This window comes from Rhododendron vialii, chromosome 11a (assembly GCF_030253575.1).
Source record: "Rhododendron vialii isolate Sample 1 chromosome 11a, ASM3025357v1".
In the NCBI taxonomy this organism is placed as follows: domain Eukaryota; kingdom Viridiplantae; phylum Streptophyta; class Magnoliopsida; order Ericales; family Ericaceae; genus Rhododendron; species Rhododendron vialii.
In genome coordinates, this window is record NC_080567.1 from 3,482,000 (window position 1) to 3,497,666 (window position 15,667).

Sequence of the window (15,667 nt, forward strand, 5' to 3'; positions counted from 1 at the left end):
AAGCTCTACGCTTAAAACAAACACACACGCACGGGCCCGTGCACATATTGCATCACCATTATCACATCGAGTCTGCATCATCATATCTGTTATCAATCTAACCATCATGAGTCACATATACATATTTTGCATCTCTCTCTCACTCATGAAACAGGTCAACCCTACAATCAACCGGCTTTATGCCTCGATTTTATTGATTGGTCCAGTGCCTTGATCCTCTGGCTCTACGCCAAAATTTATGATGGAAAAGCTTCGTGCTCAAACCTTTAGACTGCAATGGCTCGACGCCTCGGTTCTATCACTTCAAGCTCTAAAGCTCCAACTCCTCAGACTCTCGCCTTATGACTGCAACTGGTTCCGAGCCTCGGTTCTCTAATCTCAAAGCTTTGTTCTCCAGTTACTGGCCTCGTGCCCTCCCATATCTCAAAACTGGCGTCCGATTCGTCTCAAAAAGATGGTTTGGATTCCACCCCAATTACATCTATTCCATCAAGCTCATTCGCAAGGATAGGCTACTCTACCGAGCTCCCCTCGGTCAAAGCAAGGATGATCAAGAAAAGCAAACGACTCACCTGCTGTATGTTGATCTACCCCAAAATTCTAAGGATGCTCTCCGCAAAAATTCTCTCGGCAGCTCTGCGCTCCTTCAACTACTCTCCTTCGAAATCTTGGCATAGCCTAGGTACGTTGCATTACAGCTTTTAAAGCCTGAAGGTACGTCTTCTGTTCCTGACCCTCCAAACTTTTATTTTTCCTTTTACTGCCCCGAACTACGGTTGGTCTGAATTTGCCTCGTGAAAAAGAAACCCTTGGAATAGTTATTCAACCAAATTGAAGTTGTTTTACAGCTTTGACTCTTACTTAAACATGTCTCGCCATCCGTCTAAGTTCAGTCAAAGAGAGGCATCTGTAGACACCCCAATTTGGCCTAACGATTATTTCAAGTCCCACCTTGGGGACCATCCCGATGATGAATGGATACAGTGATTGCTGATTGACTTCTCGTAAACCCGTGGACTTTTGGTGAGTACTTTTAACCACTTAGAGGACCCAATTCATAGCCAAATAGCTTTTCAGACAGAAATAAAGAATCCTAGGAGAATCTATCTTTCGGCCATAACATTGATCTCACGGCCTCAACTTCATTCTTTCACTCGTGAAACATGTTGCTTGAAAATCTCCCTGAGAGATTGATTCCTCGGCAACCAGATCTATTCTTCGGCCGCAACATCTATCCTTCGGCTACCAGATCCATTGCTCGGCCGCCAGATCGTCTATTTTCCAAATTCTGTAATGTTCTGTCAATCGTTTGATCTGATCACCAAAACCCTAGCAGCCTTTTTTCGATGCATTCGGGCTACGACGTGGATTTCGTCTAGAGATCTTTTTTTTTTGGTAACTAGACGATTCATTAAAACAAGAAAAACATAATTAAGAGTTTACAATTCTAGGGTACGAGACCCCAATCAAATCCGCATAAAGGAAACTAGAAATACAAATAGGAATAACCGGGTAGATATATACAAATAGGATTTCGTCTAGAGATCTTATTTACCCTATATTCCTTATTGATTCACGCCATTTGATTGACCGGAGTGAGTCACCAATTTCCTATATAAAGAGGCACTTAGGGTTCCGAAAATACACAACAACAATTCACATCATCAATTGCCCTCTATAGCCATTGATGAGCACAAAATACTGACATGTATAGACCCTAATCCTATATATTGTTAGGCTCTAATTATGCGTAATTGGCAATAATTATTATCTTCTTGATCATTTACACTATATTATTGAATCTTGCAGAAAAGATGATAATTTGATTGATTTCAGCCGTTGGAATAAGAAGTTCGAAGTCAACCCAAAATCTGAATTTGCCGAATGATCACATACTCTGGACGTGGGCCAATCTTGACACTGGCTTGGAGTTGGCAACAGGAGCATGGCCCATTATTTTCAATGTAATTCACGTAAATGGGATTTGATTAAGGCAAGTTATTTTTAAAGAAAATATATATAGAATAAAAGGAATCATATGATTTCAAAAGAAAGTCTGGGGGCCTGTATAAATAGCCATATTAGTAGGGTTTCGGAACTTCACTTTTGACGGACAAGACCATCTCGAGACGGAGGCCACGGCTCGGAGCAAAGAACGAGAATAGCAAAAGAATATTGTGAGGTTTATTTTTATTATGTTAGGCTAAACTTCTAAACTAGGGTTGAGGATGACACCTCATGAATATTATTGATTGGTTTTATGCAGTTTATTTTTCTTACGTGCGTTCATAGTTTATTGTTTTGATCTCATTAATTAATTTGGTAGAGACTCGGATATGGATTCAATTGGTATGGGTTTTTTTCCATGATTTGATATCACCTGATTAATCAAATTGCTTGGTTTATCAAAGTTTATATTTAAGTATGGGATATCTACTATGATTTGTTTTATGCGGATACAGTTGATGATTTTGGCTTAAACTTGCGAAGCAAAGGAGGAACATATTGTCGATATAAATAAAAAGGGCTTAACGATATATTATCCATGGTGGTTAAGATTAGCCTCTAAACCATTGTGCAGAAACAAAAGGAAAAATCAATATTGCATAAGATTAGTTGACAAATACTTGTGGGTGTGGATTCCGAAATCTTAGTTACTTTTCTCAACTAGTAATCTCACTTCCTTTCCGTCCTAGTTTCATTATAATTTTGTCATTGTTTTATTCAATTTTTAGTTTATAAAATCAATCACACTTTTGTCAACTAGGTTAGGGTTCAATCAGTTTGAGTTTATTTAGTTTTTTTATTAAAAAATTATAAGTCCCTATGGGTTCGACCTCGCCATACTATACTTTGATACGATTCGTGCGCTTGCAAATACATTAAAATTTCACATCAAGTTTTGGCGCCGTTGCTGGGAACTTATAAATTTTTTTAGGAAAATCAAAAAAGCTCTTAATTGGTTTTATCCCTTCTACTAGTTATAGTTAGCGTTAAAAATATATATATATATATATATATATATATATATATATATATATATATCACTTCCTGCCTCGCATTTAGGATTATAGTTGTTTGCACTTTTCTTTCTGTTTAGTTTAGTTTAATCTAACTGAATAAGTTTTGTTAGTTAGGCATTTTTGTGTTTTAGTAAGTTCTCGTTTTTTTTTTTTTAAATCAGTTTGGTATCTCATCCCTGCGTAGTTTCTTGTTTTACTCTTGCTATTTGTATTTTTATTCACTGTCTTCAGTTGAAAAAGAAAAAAAAAGATTTATTTTTTCCCCTTAGTTGTGCACGAGCATTTGGGTAGGTGATCGATAACGAGTCAAATTTCATCTGGAAAATTGAATAGTTGACCGTTCTAAAAATGGGAGACGTGGTCGAAAATACTAAAACTCTTAGAGAGTTGTTCTCGCCCGTTACCATGAACCCACCATCCTGCATAGTGTTACCCACAACCAACGCTACACAATTTGAGCTGAAACCACAAATATTTCAACTTTTGCCTACATTTCAAGGTATGGAAAATGAGGACCCTTATATGCACGTAAAAGATTTTCTCAAAATTTGCTCTACCTTTAAGTTCCCAAATTTTTCTGACGAGTCTGCTCGACTCAGGCTATTCCCATTTTCTTTGAAGGAAAAGGCAAAGGCATGGTTGAATTCTCTACCCTCAGGTTTAATAACTTCATGGGACATTCTTGTTAAAAAGTTTCTTTTCAAATTTGTTCCAGTCTCCAAAACAATTGCTTTGCGAAGAGAAATTATGGATTTTTGTCAAGAAGAGTACGAGAAGTTTACAAAAGTTGGGAAAGGTTTAAAGATAGTCTCCTTAAGTGTCCCCACCATGGCTTTGAGACGTGGAGGCTCGTTCAATTTTTTTATAATGGTTTAACTCAATCTAACCGCAATATGATTGAATCCATGAACGGTGGTTGTTTCTTAAATCTTAGCGATGATGCGGCTTATCAATTTCTTGAAAACTTATCTGAGAGTTCTCAGCAATGACTTTTCTAATCCTAGACATAAGCAATCTAACTCATCTAGAAAAGGAGGCATATATGAAGTTAGGGATGATTTTGACGTAAAAGCTAAACTAGATAGTCTTACTCGGAAGGTTGAGGCGTTAACTCTAAGTAGGACTATGTAGTCTGCCAATCAAGTTCAAAGAGAAATGTGTTCTCTTTGTACTAGTCCCATGCACACAACACAAACATGTCCTTCCATGATTGGCTATTCTAAATATTGTGCCGAGCAGGCAAATGCACTCAACAACTACGAAAAACCATTTGCTAATAATTTTTCGGAGACAAACAATCCCAACTTGAGAAAACATTATAATTTCTCATGGTGGCAAAATAATTCCTCTTCAAACATAGGTGGGCAACCCCTACAATCACAAAATCAATTTCCACCCACATTTCGTCCTCCTAATCAGCCTAAAAATTATTTCAATCAGCCTCACACTCCCCAATCTAATTTTCAACCGGCTTCCCCCAGCAACAAAAATCGTCCTTAGAAGACTCTATCCAGACATTCATGCAAACGACTGGACAAGCCATTGTAGAGATTAAAAATCAAATGGGCTAGTTTTCTAGTCAAATGGTAGAGATAGAGAAGGGAAAGTTCCCTAGTCAACCGATACAAAATTCGAAAGGGCAATTTGTTGTTAGTAACCCCTCTAAGTCTACCTATGAGCATGAGCAGGTTCAATCCATTATCACTTTTAGATCAGGAAAACATGTTAACAATCAAGTAAGTATGCCAAAAGAGAAGAGCTCAGGGGAGTTTGAGAAAGAACAAAGGCAGAGCAATCCCACCAAAGCCCAGAAATCTAGTTCGCCTCAACTTCCTAAAGAACCCGAACGTAGGAGTTTCATCCCTAAAGCTCCATATCCTGAACGACTAGTGGCCCCTAAGAAAGGTGTAGATCATGGAGATATTTTAGAGACATTTAAGCAAGTAAGAATCAACATTCCACTCCTAGATGCTATTCGACAGGTGCCTTCTTATGCTAAATTTTTGAAAGACCTAGTCTCCATAAAAATGAAGACTAGCACCCCTAAGGAAGTATTGTTGACCAAACACGTTAGCTCTATTATTTAGCACAAAATCCCTATCAAGTATAAAGATCATGGTTGTCCTACAATTTCGTGCTCAATAGGTAATCATCACCTTGAGCAAGCTTTATTAGATTTGGGAGCTAGTGTCAACCTATTGCCATTTTCTGTGTACCAGCAATTAGGATTGGGAGAACTAAAACCCACTTCTGTAAGACTGCAATTAGCTGATGGGTCTCTTAAACTACCTAAAGGAGTCATTGAGGATGTGCTAATTAAGGTTGATAAATTCTATTTTCCAGCGGACCTCATAGTTTTAGATACTGAGCCAGTTCATCACTCACGTGGACAAATTCCTGTAATCTTAGGACGTCCTTTCTTAGCCACCTCCAATGCTCAAATTAATTGTAGGAATAGGGTGATGAAAATGTCATTTGGGAATGTTACTTTTGAACTTACTATCTTCGACACTGGCGAAAAACCCTTAGAGGAAGATGTAAGTGTTGTTTGTATGATAAATAGTCTTGACAACACTATGCTCAGCCAATTTGATTGAGAAGATCCACTAGAGTCTGACTTAGCTAATTTTGATTACAACTTTGATATTAATGTGACTAAGCAAGTAGTTACTTTGGTAGACTCAGCTTCCTGGTCAAGTTTCGAGGAGTGGATATCGAATGGGGAGTCTCTTCAACTTTTTTCATCTCTTCAACTTTTTTCATCTCCATTGCTCCCATGTCTTATAGAGTCACTTGATTGTGAATTAAAACCTCTACCGACCGATCCTAGACTTGAGTTTTTAGTGCCTGTAGGGGTCAATCCCAACATCTTTCCTTCACAAGGTTATCAAAGTAAAGAGGAAATGGTAATTGACGCTTATTGCCACTATGAATTTGAGTGGGATTTTATCTTTAAAGTAGATCTTTTACTTCCTACACAAAATTTTGGTTTAGAGTCATCGTTGTACAAGCACATATTCCCATGGCGCTCTGATCTTGTTTCTATTGTTGCTCTATACTTGACACACATGAATGAACCATTTGCTAAATTAATTTGGTTGTGTCGTATAATTTTTGTTGGGATGATCCATACATTGTTAATTTCAAGAAGAGAATAAAAGGAAATGATTTGATTGTTCTGCTTCATAGCTTCTAATAATTTAATTGTTCTTTTTTTTTTTCCTTTTCTTTCTCGTTATTTTGTTATTTTTTCCCACTAACCAATTGCAGGAAATAAAAAAGAAACCTGTTCACCATTTGAGGTAACCCGTAAACTTCTCATGTTCTATTTTCTCTTTGCTACATTGAGGACAATGCATCATTTAGGTTTGGGGGAGGGACTACTATTTTTGACAAAAATGTGTTTGCTGCAATTGTGGTTTTATTATTTTTTTTACTGCATTTTTTGTGTCCAATTTAAAAAATTGAAAGTTGTGGATACTTGATCATGACTTCCGACGTGGTTGTTGATTTTTGATTAGTGCTAGTTTGATTGTTGCCCAAGTTGGAGTCTTGATATGAATTCATTGATAGAGTTAAGCTTGTGAACGTAGGCGCATTGATGAGAGGCACCTACCTAGTTCGTATGACTTATGTTTGGATAGCGATTAATCACTTGTGTACATGCCTTTGCACAAGCACTATCACACTTAGAGTTGAAATTGACCTCGAGTGCCGTACATATATTCTTGATGCCTTAGTATGAGTCAGATGTCTTATTAAAATACATAATGTCCTTTCCCCAAAAAGAAGAAAAAAGGAAAAAAAAAAATAAATGAATAAAGTGCATGCTTTTTCGGGCTTTTCACTTAGTAACCGGGCCTCTTGCCTTGGTAAGCAGTGAGTGTTCACGTCAAACGGTGGAGAGTTCCGCGATTGTCATGTGTGGTCAGCTTGGGTTCGTAGCCTTTTTGACTCAAGTGATTAAGTCCGTTGGGGTGTTTTCTACATCTAGTGCCCTAAAGCCGTCTGGTTTGGGTGTCACTGGCCTAAAACTCGCTACAAGGGTTAATTAGAAAGCTTAAGGGACCAAGGCATTGCACGGCCACATGAAAAAAATAGAAAAGAAAAAAAAGTGAATTGGAATAAGGGGATGGGCTATAATTTGATTTGAACATTTTGATGAGTATTGAGGCATTGAAGGTGCGTGTATTGTTTTCGAGGTTAATGAACATCTTTATGTGATTTTTCACTTACACGCTTGCCTTGTGATTTCTTTCTATCTAGATATATGTGCGATGAACCATTTTAGTGCTAATTCGAATTAGAATGTTCACTTGTTTAACTTTGTTAATGAGTGAAATATCTTGTCTCTAATTTGTGTTAGACTCACACTAGCTACTTTGAGAGGCTAATGAGTACATTTTGGGATTCCGATTGAGTTCCATCTTTCTTGAGAATTTTGTGGGTATATTCACGGCAAACCTTCACGAGACTATAACTCGACTATTAGGGCAACCTAGGGGTTTAAAGGCTTGTTGCATATGCTAAATGCAATTGGACTCCTCCGAAAGAGGATTAGTTAATATTTTTTGTTTTCTTTTGTTTATTTTTATTTCTTTTGCTCGAGGACTAGCAAAATGTAGGTTTGGGGGTATTTGATGAGCAAAAAATACTCACATGTATAGACCCCAATCCTATATATTGTTAGGCTCTAATTATGCATAATTGGCTATAATTATTATCTTCTTGATCATTTACACTATATTATTGAATCTTGCAGAAAAGATGATAATTTGATTGATTTCAGCCGTTGGAATAAGAAGTTCGAAGTCGACCCAAAATCTGAATTTACCGAATGATCACATACTCTGGACGTGGGCCAATCTTGACATTGGCTAGGAGTTGGCAACAGGAGCATGGCCCATTATTTTCAATGTAATTCACGTAAATGGGATTTGATTAAGGCAAGTTATTTTTTAAGAAAATATATATAGAATAAAAGGAATCATATAATTTCAAAAGAAAGTCTGGGAGCCTGTATAAATAGCCATATCAGTAGGGTTTCGGAACTTCACTTTTTACGGACAAAACCATCTCGAGACGAAGGCCACGGCTCGGAGCAAAGAACGAGAATAGCAAAAGAATATTGTGAGGTTTATTTTTATTATGTTAGGCTAAACAAAGAACGAGAATAGCAAAAGAATATTGTGAGGTTTATTTTTATTATGTTAGGCTAAACTTCTAAACTAGGGTTGAGGATGACACCTCATGAATATTATTGATTGCTTTTATGCAGTTTATTTTTCCTACGTGCGTTCATAGTTTATTGTTTTGATCTCATTAATTAATTTGGTAGAGACTCGGATATGGATTCAATCGGTATGGGTTTTTTTCCATGATTTGATATCACCTGATTAATCAAATTGCTTGGTTTATCAAAGTTTATATTTAAGTATGGGATATCTACTATGATTTGTTTTATGCGGATACAGTTGATGATTTTGGCTTAAACTTGCGAAGCAGAGGAGGAACATATTGTCGATATAAATAAAAAGGGCTTAACGATAAATTATCCATGGTGGTTAAGATTAGCCTCTAAACCAATGTGCAGAAACAAAAGGAAAAATCAATATTGCATAAGATTAGTTGATAAATACTTGTGGGTGTGGATTCCAAAATCTTACTTACTTTTCTCAACCGGTAATCTCACTACCTTTTCCGTCCTATTTTCATTATAATTTTGTCAATGTTTTATTCAAGTTTTAGTTTAAAAAATCAATCACACTTTTGTCAACTAGGTTAGGGTTCAATTAGTTTGAGTTTATTGAGTTTTTTTATTAAAAAATTGTACGTCCCTGTGGGTTCGACCTTGCTCTCCCCATACTATACTTCGAAACGATTCATGCGCTTGTGATAAGTGCCAAAATATATATTGTCACGCCCTCGATTTTTAATATAAATAGATAAATCATTTCGATAAAAGATCCTCGCATAGGACAAATAATAATACCCAAAATGGTTTACCACCTGTTTAATTACAAACGAAGTTCCCAAGTTTTAAAAATATATATATATCCCTGGCACCGTGGCCCAAATTAAGTTAAATACATGTGTAAAGTATTTAGAATATTACAATCTTATGTCAAAAGATCAAACAAAGTAAATTAGTTACAATACCATCTCTATCCAAAAGTAGACTAATACAAAGATGGATGAGTAACTAAGTCATGTTAGCTTCCAAAAGTCTTCGTTTCCAAATACACCATGTCATGCAACCTATTGCCTTCCGTTTGAACCTGAAAAGAAGGATTTTGCTGAGCTACACTAGCCCAATAGAAAATTCTCTACAAAATCTACATGCAATGAGATGATAAGCATGAACGAATCAAATTAAACGACAAATCCAAATAATGCACATCAACACCCTTTTACAAATGTCGTAACAATTCCCAATCACAAACCCATACGTACACACACACGCACACACTCCTTCCAACAAAATTCCACCCCTTGCGAGATTGTGTTTCCACCCCTTGCGTCATAATAGACTCCACCCCTTGCGAACCGTGTGTTTCCACCCCTTGCATCACACTAAATCCTCCATTCACTTTACAACAACAATAACCATACTATCGTCACAATTGATACCAATGCCATAAACTCATTCCACACACACCGACATTATCTAAGACGACACATATAGCTCATGGACCATGACACTCGTTACCACAATACCATTATCAAAGAAAATGCAATCCTCAAGCCATAAAACATTCTATTCGACCATATATAGCAAATAAACACCTAAATCACACATAGTCACCACAAAACATGTAGAGGAAGAGAGAAATCCCTACCTAGATGGGTTTTAAGCAAAACCCTAGGTCTACCAAGAGCTATAAGCTTGAATCCTTCAAAGACAAGCTTCACCCAAGCTTGAATACAAGATCTAGAACAAATAAAGCCCAAAAATATGAATAACAAGCAAAGATCAACAAATAATCGAGAGGAGAGAGAGAAAAACGTGGTAGAGCTTCAAGGAGTGAGAACAAGAACACAAAACTCACCCTTGGTTCACCAAATGCAAGAATCTTGTGATTTTGAGGAAGAAAACCCTTGGATCTTGAAGATTTAATGTTGAAATCAAAAGTTTTGGGTGAGATTGGAGTTGGGTAGGTGAGAGGGGGTGTTTCCAGGTCTGGCTCGAGGGTTTTGGGTGTGAAAAATGGTAAAAGGGGGTATTTATAGTGAGCTGTCATGCGTGCTGAAAAATTAAAAATTTTGCATGATGTACCGGTACCATGGAATGACGGTACCGGTATAGGTTCCCAGAAATTTCAGCATTTCACAGTTTCTGGTCGCGATGTACCTGTACTGGAAAAAGCTGTACCTGTACATTAAAGACAGATTCGAAATTTTTTGCCAACGTTCATCAAATCAAACCCCGATTGCTACCAACACTTCCACACATCATTTCAACACCGAAACTCAAAATCCAACTATTCTCCGAATGTCCGATACCCAACGGTAGACGTATATCCGTACACCCCCACAAATAAACGTACAACTTTATTAATAATACAATTCTTTCACGAATTAAACGATTTCTGAAATTATAATAATTTACGGGTCTCCACAATCTATCATATCCTTAAAGAAATTTCATCCCAAAATTTACAATTCAAGTCAAATAAACTCAGGCATCAAGTAAACATGCTCACACCACAACACGTATCATCAAACAACAAGTAAACATGCTCACACCGCAACACGTATCATCAAACAACAAGTTAACAATCACAAAACCGGGATTTGGAACTCACATTGATTCAATTTGAAAATAGTTGCGGATACTTCTCCCTAACCTCGTCTTCCCTTTCCCACGTCGATTCCTCTCTTCTGAGATTACTCCAAAGAACTCGTACCAACGGTATGGTCTTACCCCTCAAAACTTGGTCACGTGAATCTAGGATACGTATTGGCTCCTCCCCATAGGATGCATCGGCTTCCAACTCTAGTTCGGACCACTCAAGAACATGTGACGGATCCGGTTCATATTTTCGCAACATCGATACGTGAAACACGTTATGAATGCCCGATAACTTTGGTGGTAAGGCCAATCAGTACGCGATTTCCCCAATCTTCTCAATAATGTCAAACGGTCCTATGAAACGCGGTGAAAGCTTGCCCTTTTGCCCAAAATGAGATAATCCCCAACGTGGCGACACCTTAAGGAACCCGTGATCTCCTACTTCAAACGATAATGGTCAGCGACGACGGTCGGCATAACTCTTTTGCCTACTTTGCGCGGTTAACAACCGTTGACGAATCACTTTTACTTGCTCGGTGGTTCTCCTTTGTGCTTCAAGAAGACGTTGACGAATCGCTTTCATGCTCTCGAAAGTTTCTTGGATCAATTCTGGCCCAACCAACGTAGCCTCGCCCAACTCGGTCCAACAAACGGGTGATCGACACGGTCTCCCATACAAAGCTTCATACGGTGCCATCTCGATACTAGATTGGTAACTATTGTTATATGCGAATTCGACCAACGGTAGGTGATCTTCCCAATTACCCCGAAAGTCCATAGCACAAGCCCGAAGCATATCTTCTAAAATTTGGATCGTCCTCTCGGATTGTCCATCTGTTTGAGGATGATAAGCGGTGCTAAATAAGAGATTGGTGCCAAGAGCCGCTTGCAGACTCTGCCAAAAGCACGCGGTAAACCTTGGATCTCGATCTGATACAATAGAAACAGGAATTCCGTGAAGGCGGATAATCTCACGAATGTACAAACGACTAAGTGTATCTATCGAATCCGTAACCTGAATAGGTAAGAAGTGTGCTGACTTGGTCAATTGATCGACTATCACCCAAATGGCATCATGCCCCCTAGGCGACCTCGGCAAACCGGTAACGAAGTCCATAGTCACATTTTCCCACTTCCACTCGGCCACAGGTAATGGTTGTAACTCCCCCGCGGGTCGTTGATGTTCGGCTTTCACTTGCTGGCACGTAAGACACTCGGATACGAAAATGACGACGACCCTCTTCATTCCCGGCAACCAAAACTGTCTACGTAAGTCATGATACATTTTCGTTCCTCCCGGATGCACGGCTAACGGTGAATGGTGAAATTCTCTCAATATTTCCTCCCAACACGAAATGGGTACGAATAATTTTTCTTGGTATCGCAATCCTTGATCAGTATGAATCATCCACCCCTCTCGAGCTTTTCCACTAAGGAATTTGGTGCGAAATTCCTCCACTTCTTCATCTTGTTGTTGAGCCTCAATCACTCAAGTCGATAAGGTCGATTGAACGGTTAAGTTACACAAGGTGACTCCATCTTGAACTTCCTCAAAATGCAATGCGTACGAACCCAAGTCTTTTATCGTTTTCCACTCATGGATAGCCAAACTCGCTAGATGTGTTGATTTTCTACTTAATGCATCCGCAACCACGTTTGCCTTTCCCGGGTGATATTGCAATTCGAAATCGTAATCTTCTAGGTGCTCCATCCAACGACGTTGTCGCAAGTTAAGTTCCTTTTGAGAAAACAAATACTTTAGACTCTTATGATCGGAAAAGACTTCGAACCTCTCGCTGTAAAGGTAATGATGCCAACTCTTCAAAGCAAAAACGATGGCCGCAAGTTCTAAGTCATGGTAGGGTAGTTTCGCTCGTGAGTTTTCAATTGCCGCGATCCATACGCTACAACTCATCCCATTTGCATTAACACACATCCCAATCCCTTTTTCGAAGCATCACAATACATTGAATAACCAACTCCCCATTCGGGCACCGCCAAAACCGGCGCGGTAGTCAACCTTTTCTTCAATTCATGAAAGGCCATCTCACACGCATCACTCCAAACGAAACGAGTCCCCTTACGGGTCAATTTAGTCAACGAAGCCGCTAGGCGAGAGAAATAGAGTACAAAACGATGATAATACCCGGCCAAGCCCAAGAAACTACGAATCTCGATTACATTCTTTGGTCTCTGCCAATTCATTAAGGACTCTATCTTCCCCGGATCAACAGACACCCCATCCTTTGACACAACGTGACCTAAAAACTTGACTTCGGACAACCAAAATTCACACTTACCAAGTTTGGCATACAAGCAGTGCTCTCTCAAGAGTTCAAGAATGACAGTTAGATGAATTTGGTGTTCCTCCTCCGAAGGCGAGTAGATAAGGATATCGTCCACAAAGACTACTACGAAGCGATCAAGATAGGCACGAAAGATGCGGTTCATCAAGTCCATGAAAGTCACTGGTGCGTTCGTCAATCCAAAAGGCATAACAACGAATTCGTAGTGGCCATATCGAGTACAAAAAGCGATTTTAGGAATGTCTTCACTTCGAACCCTCAATTGATGGTAACCGGACCTTAAGTCGATCTTAGAAAAACATGTAGCACCTCGAAGTTGGTCAAACAAATTGTCAATTCTAGGCATTGGATACTTATTCTTTACGGTGACACGGTTCAACTTACGATAATCGATGCACAAACGAAGTGACCTATCTTTCTTTTGAGCAAACAAAGTCGGTGCTCCCCACGGCAACGTACTCGGACGGATAAAGCCCAAACTCTCCAATTCTTGCAATTGAGTCTTCAATTCCCTTAACTCAGCAGGCGCGAAACGATAAGGAGGTACGAAAATGGGAGCGGTACCAGGAAGTAGGTCAATGGTGAACTCAATCTCCCTCTCGGGTGGCAAACCAGGTAACTCCTTCGGAAACACGTCCGGAAAATCACAAACAACAAGGGGTAACTCCCCATGCGCGGATACATCCTCATCTAAGGCCAAACTCGCTAATAACGCATACATTGACTCTTGCTCCCGAGACCCACACGAATATGGCTCTAATGGTTCCCGACGCTCCCCAAAGAACTCAAAACAAAAACCTCCGGGAAGACAAATACGGACCCGACGCTTGAAGCAATCTATGGTAGCGTGAAATGTAGATAGCCAATCCATGCCCAAAATAAGGTCGAACCCCAACATATTCAACACAATGAAATCAAAAGTGAAACGACGATCTCGAATAATGAGCTCATAATCCCGACAAATACGATCCAATGGCGACCTACCTCCTATAGGTGTCTCAACGAACAACGGAGGACTAATATTCTCAATTTCCAGTTCCAAAGCACAAGCAAATGATGCAGCAATGAATGAATGCGATGCTCCAAAATCAAATAATACTCTAGCAAAGGAGTTAAATAGAAGAAATGTACCCCTCACAACCGAAGTTTCTGGAGCCTGAGAAGTGACAGGAGGTGGTGGAGGTGGAATTGCAGAAGTGATAGCAAACGCCTTTCCCTGAGACATCTGACTCTGAACATGCCCACCCCGCTGTCCGGAACCCTGAGTAGGTGTCAAAGAACTCGCTCCTCTCTCAACCTGAGATCCCTGAGCTGACGTGGTCTGAGGAAAGTGAGGTTGTTGCTGCCTCTGAATACCCCGAAATGATTGCCGACCAGAACTTTGACCACCCATCGGCTGCTGCACCGAACCAGACTCGCTTCGTGTCCCTTCCCCAAGCGGACAATTTCTTGCAAAATGACCGGCTTTTCCACAAGTAAAACACGTACCCAAAAGTCACGGACATTGAGCACGAATGTGCCCCGCTTGACCACACTCGTGACACACAATCGGAGGCCTATTTGGATTTGCCCGAGTCCCAAAAGAAGAGAATGATGGAGGCCTAAAGTTTGATGGACCCTGTGAAGCCGAAAATTGATCTCGCTGTCTCTTTCTCCCTTGACTACCAAAACTCCCCGAAGAAGAGCTCATACCCCCTACCGGTTGCCTCGGTTCCTAAGCCTTAGGATTTCGTGGTGCCTCCTTAGGGGTCTCGATGCTCCTCGCACACTCTACAACCTCGAAAAACTTCCCTTTGCGTTGTGCCACAACAAACTTCTTCACGGTTTCGTGTAACCCTCTCTCAAATCGCCTACACTTCCGTTCCTCGGTAGCCACCAACTCCGGTGCGAAACGGGATAAAGATTGGAATTTTAAAGCGTATTTCGACACGGTCATATTTCCTTGTTCTAACTTTTCGAATTCATCCCTCAATTGATCTCGACTAGTTTTCGGGAAAATATTGCTCCTCAAATAGCACTTTGAACTCGGCCCAAGTTAAGTTTTCCACATCCGGCTCATTCGCTTGAGCCGCAATCCTTGCCGCTCTCCTCGCGTCCTTCCTCGATTCTAAAACCTACTCCCACCATTCATTCGCTTCCCCGGTAAGTTGAACAGCCACAATATTAACTCGCAAGTCATCCTCCGTGATTCCAAGAGCCCTAAAAAGTTTTCGGATTTGGGCTAGCCAATGGTCGGCCACAAGAGGGTCACTGCTCGACCCATCAAACGTTGGTGGATTCCTACGACTGAATTCCCTCATTGCCGACAAGGTGCGACTGTCTGCACCTTCCCTAGGAGCTGGGTTTAAAAGGTTGCGGCCGCAACGAAGTCCCTAGCGAAGGGATTTTGAACGATCGGAACTTCCTCTCCTCGACCATGTCCGGCCCCTTCCCCCAGATTCCCATTCGGATTTTCCCCTAGCTGGCTAACCTCATCCTCCATTGGCGCCTCTCGGCCACGTCCACGGCCACAGCCGCAGCCACGACCACGACCACCCCAACTTTCG

The 15,667-nt window shown here is 40.1% G+C and overlaps 1 protein-coding gene across 1 annotated transcript; it reads left to right on the plus strand.

Moving 5' to 3' along the window:
• Positions 1-4,606: 4,606 nt before the first annotated feature.
• LOC131306770 (uncharacterized) lies at positions 4,607-7,864 on the plus strand. The gene is made up of 4 exons (XM_058333195.1): positions 4,607-5,005; positions 5,111-5,560; positions 6,294-6,325; positions 7,786-7,864. Exons 1-4 carry the CDS (start codon positions 4,607-4,609, stop codon positions 7,862-7,864), a joined length of 960 nt encoding a protein of 319 aa, XP_058189178.1.
• Positions 7,865-15,667: the final 7,803 nt, after the last annotated feature.

What these genes read in the sequence shown, in the direction of transcription:
- LOC131306770 (XM_058333195.1), top strand. Translation starts at nt 4,607, where the DNA reads ATGGTAGAGATAGAGAAGGGAAAGTTCCCTAGTCAACCGATACAAAAT. An exon ending in TCCTAGATGCTATTCGACAG is followed by an intron (nt 5,006 to 5,110) that starts GTGCCTTCTTAT and finishes TCTATTATTTAG; the next exon opens with CACAAAATCCCTATCAAGTA. An exon ending in AAAAACCCTTAGAGGAAGAT is followed by an intron (nt 5,561 to 6,293) that starts GTAAGTGTTGTT and finishes AACCAATTGCAG; the next exon opens with GAAATAAAAAAGAAACCTGT.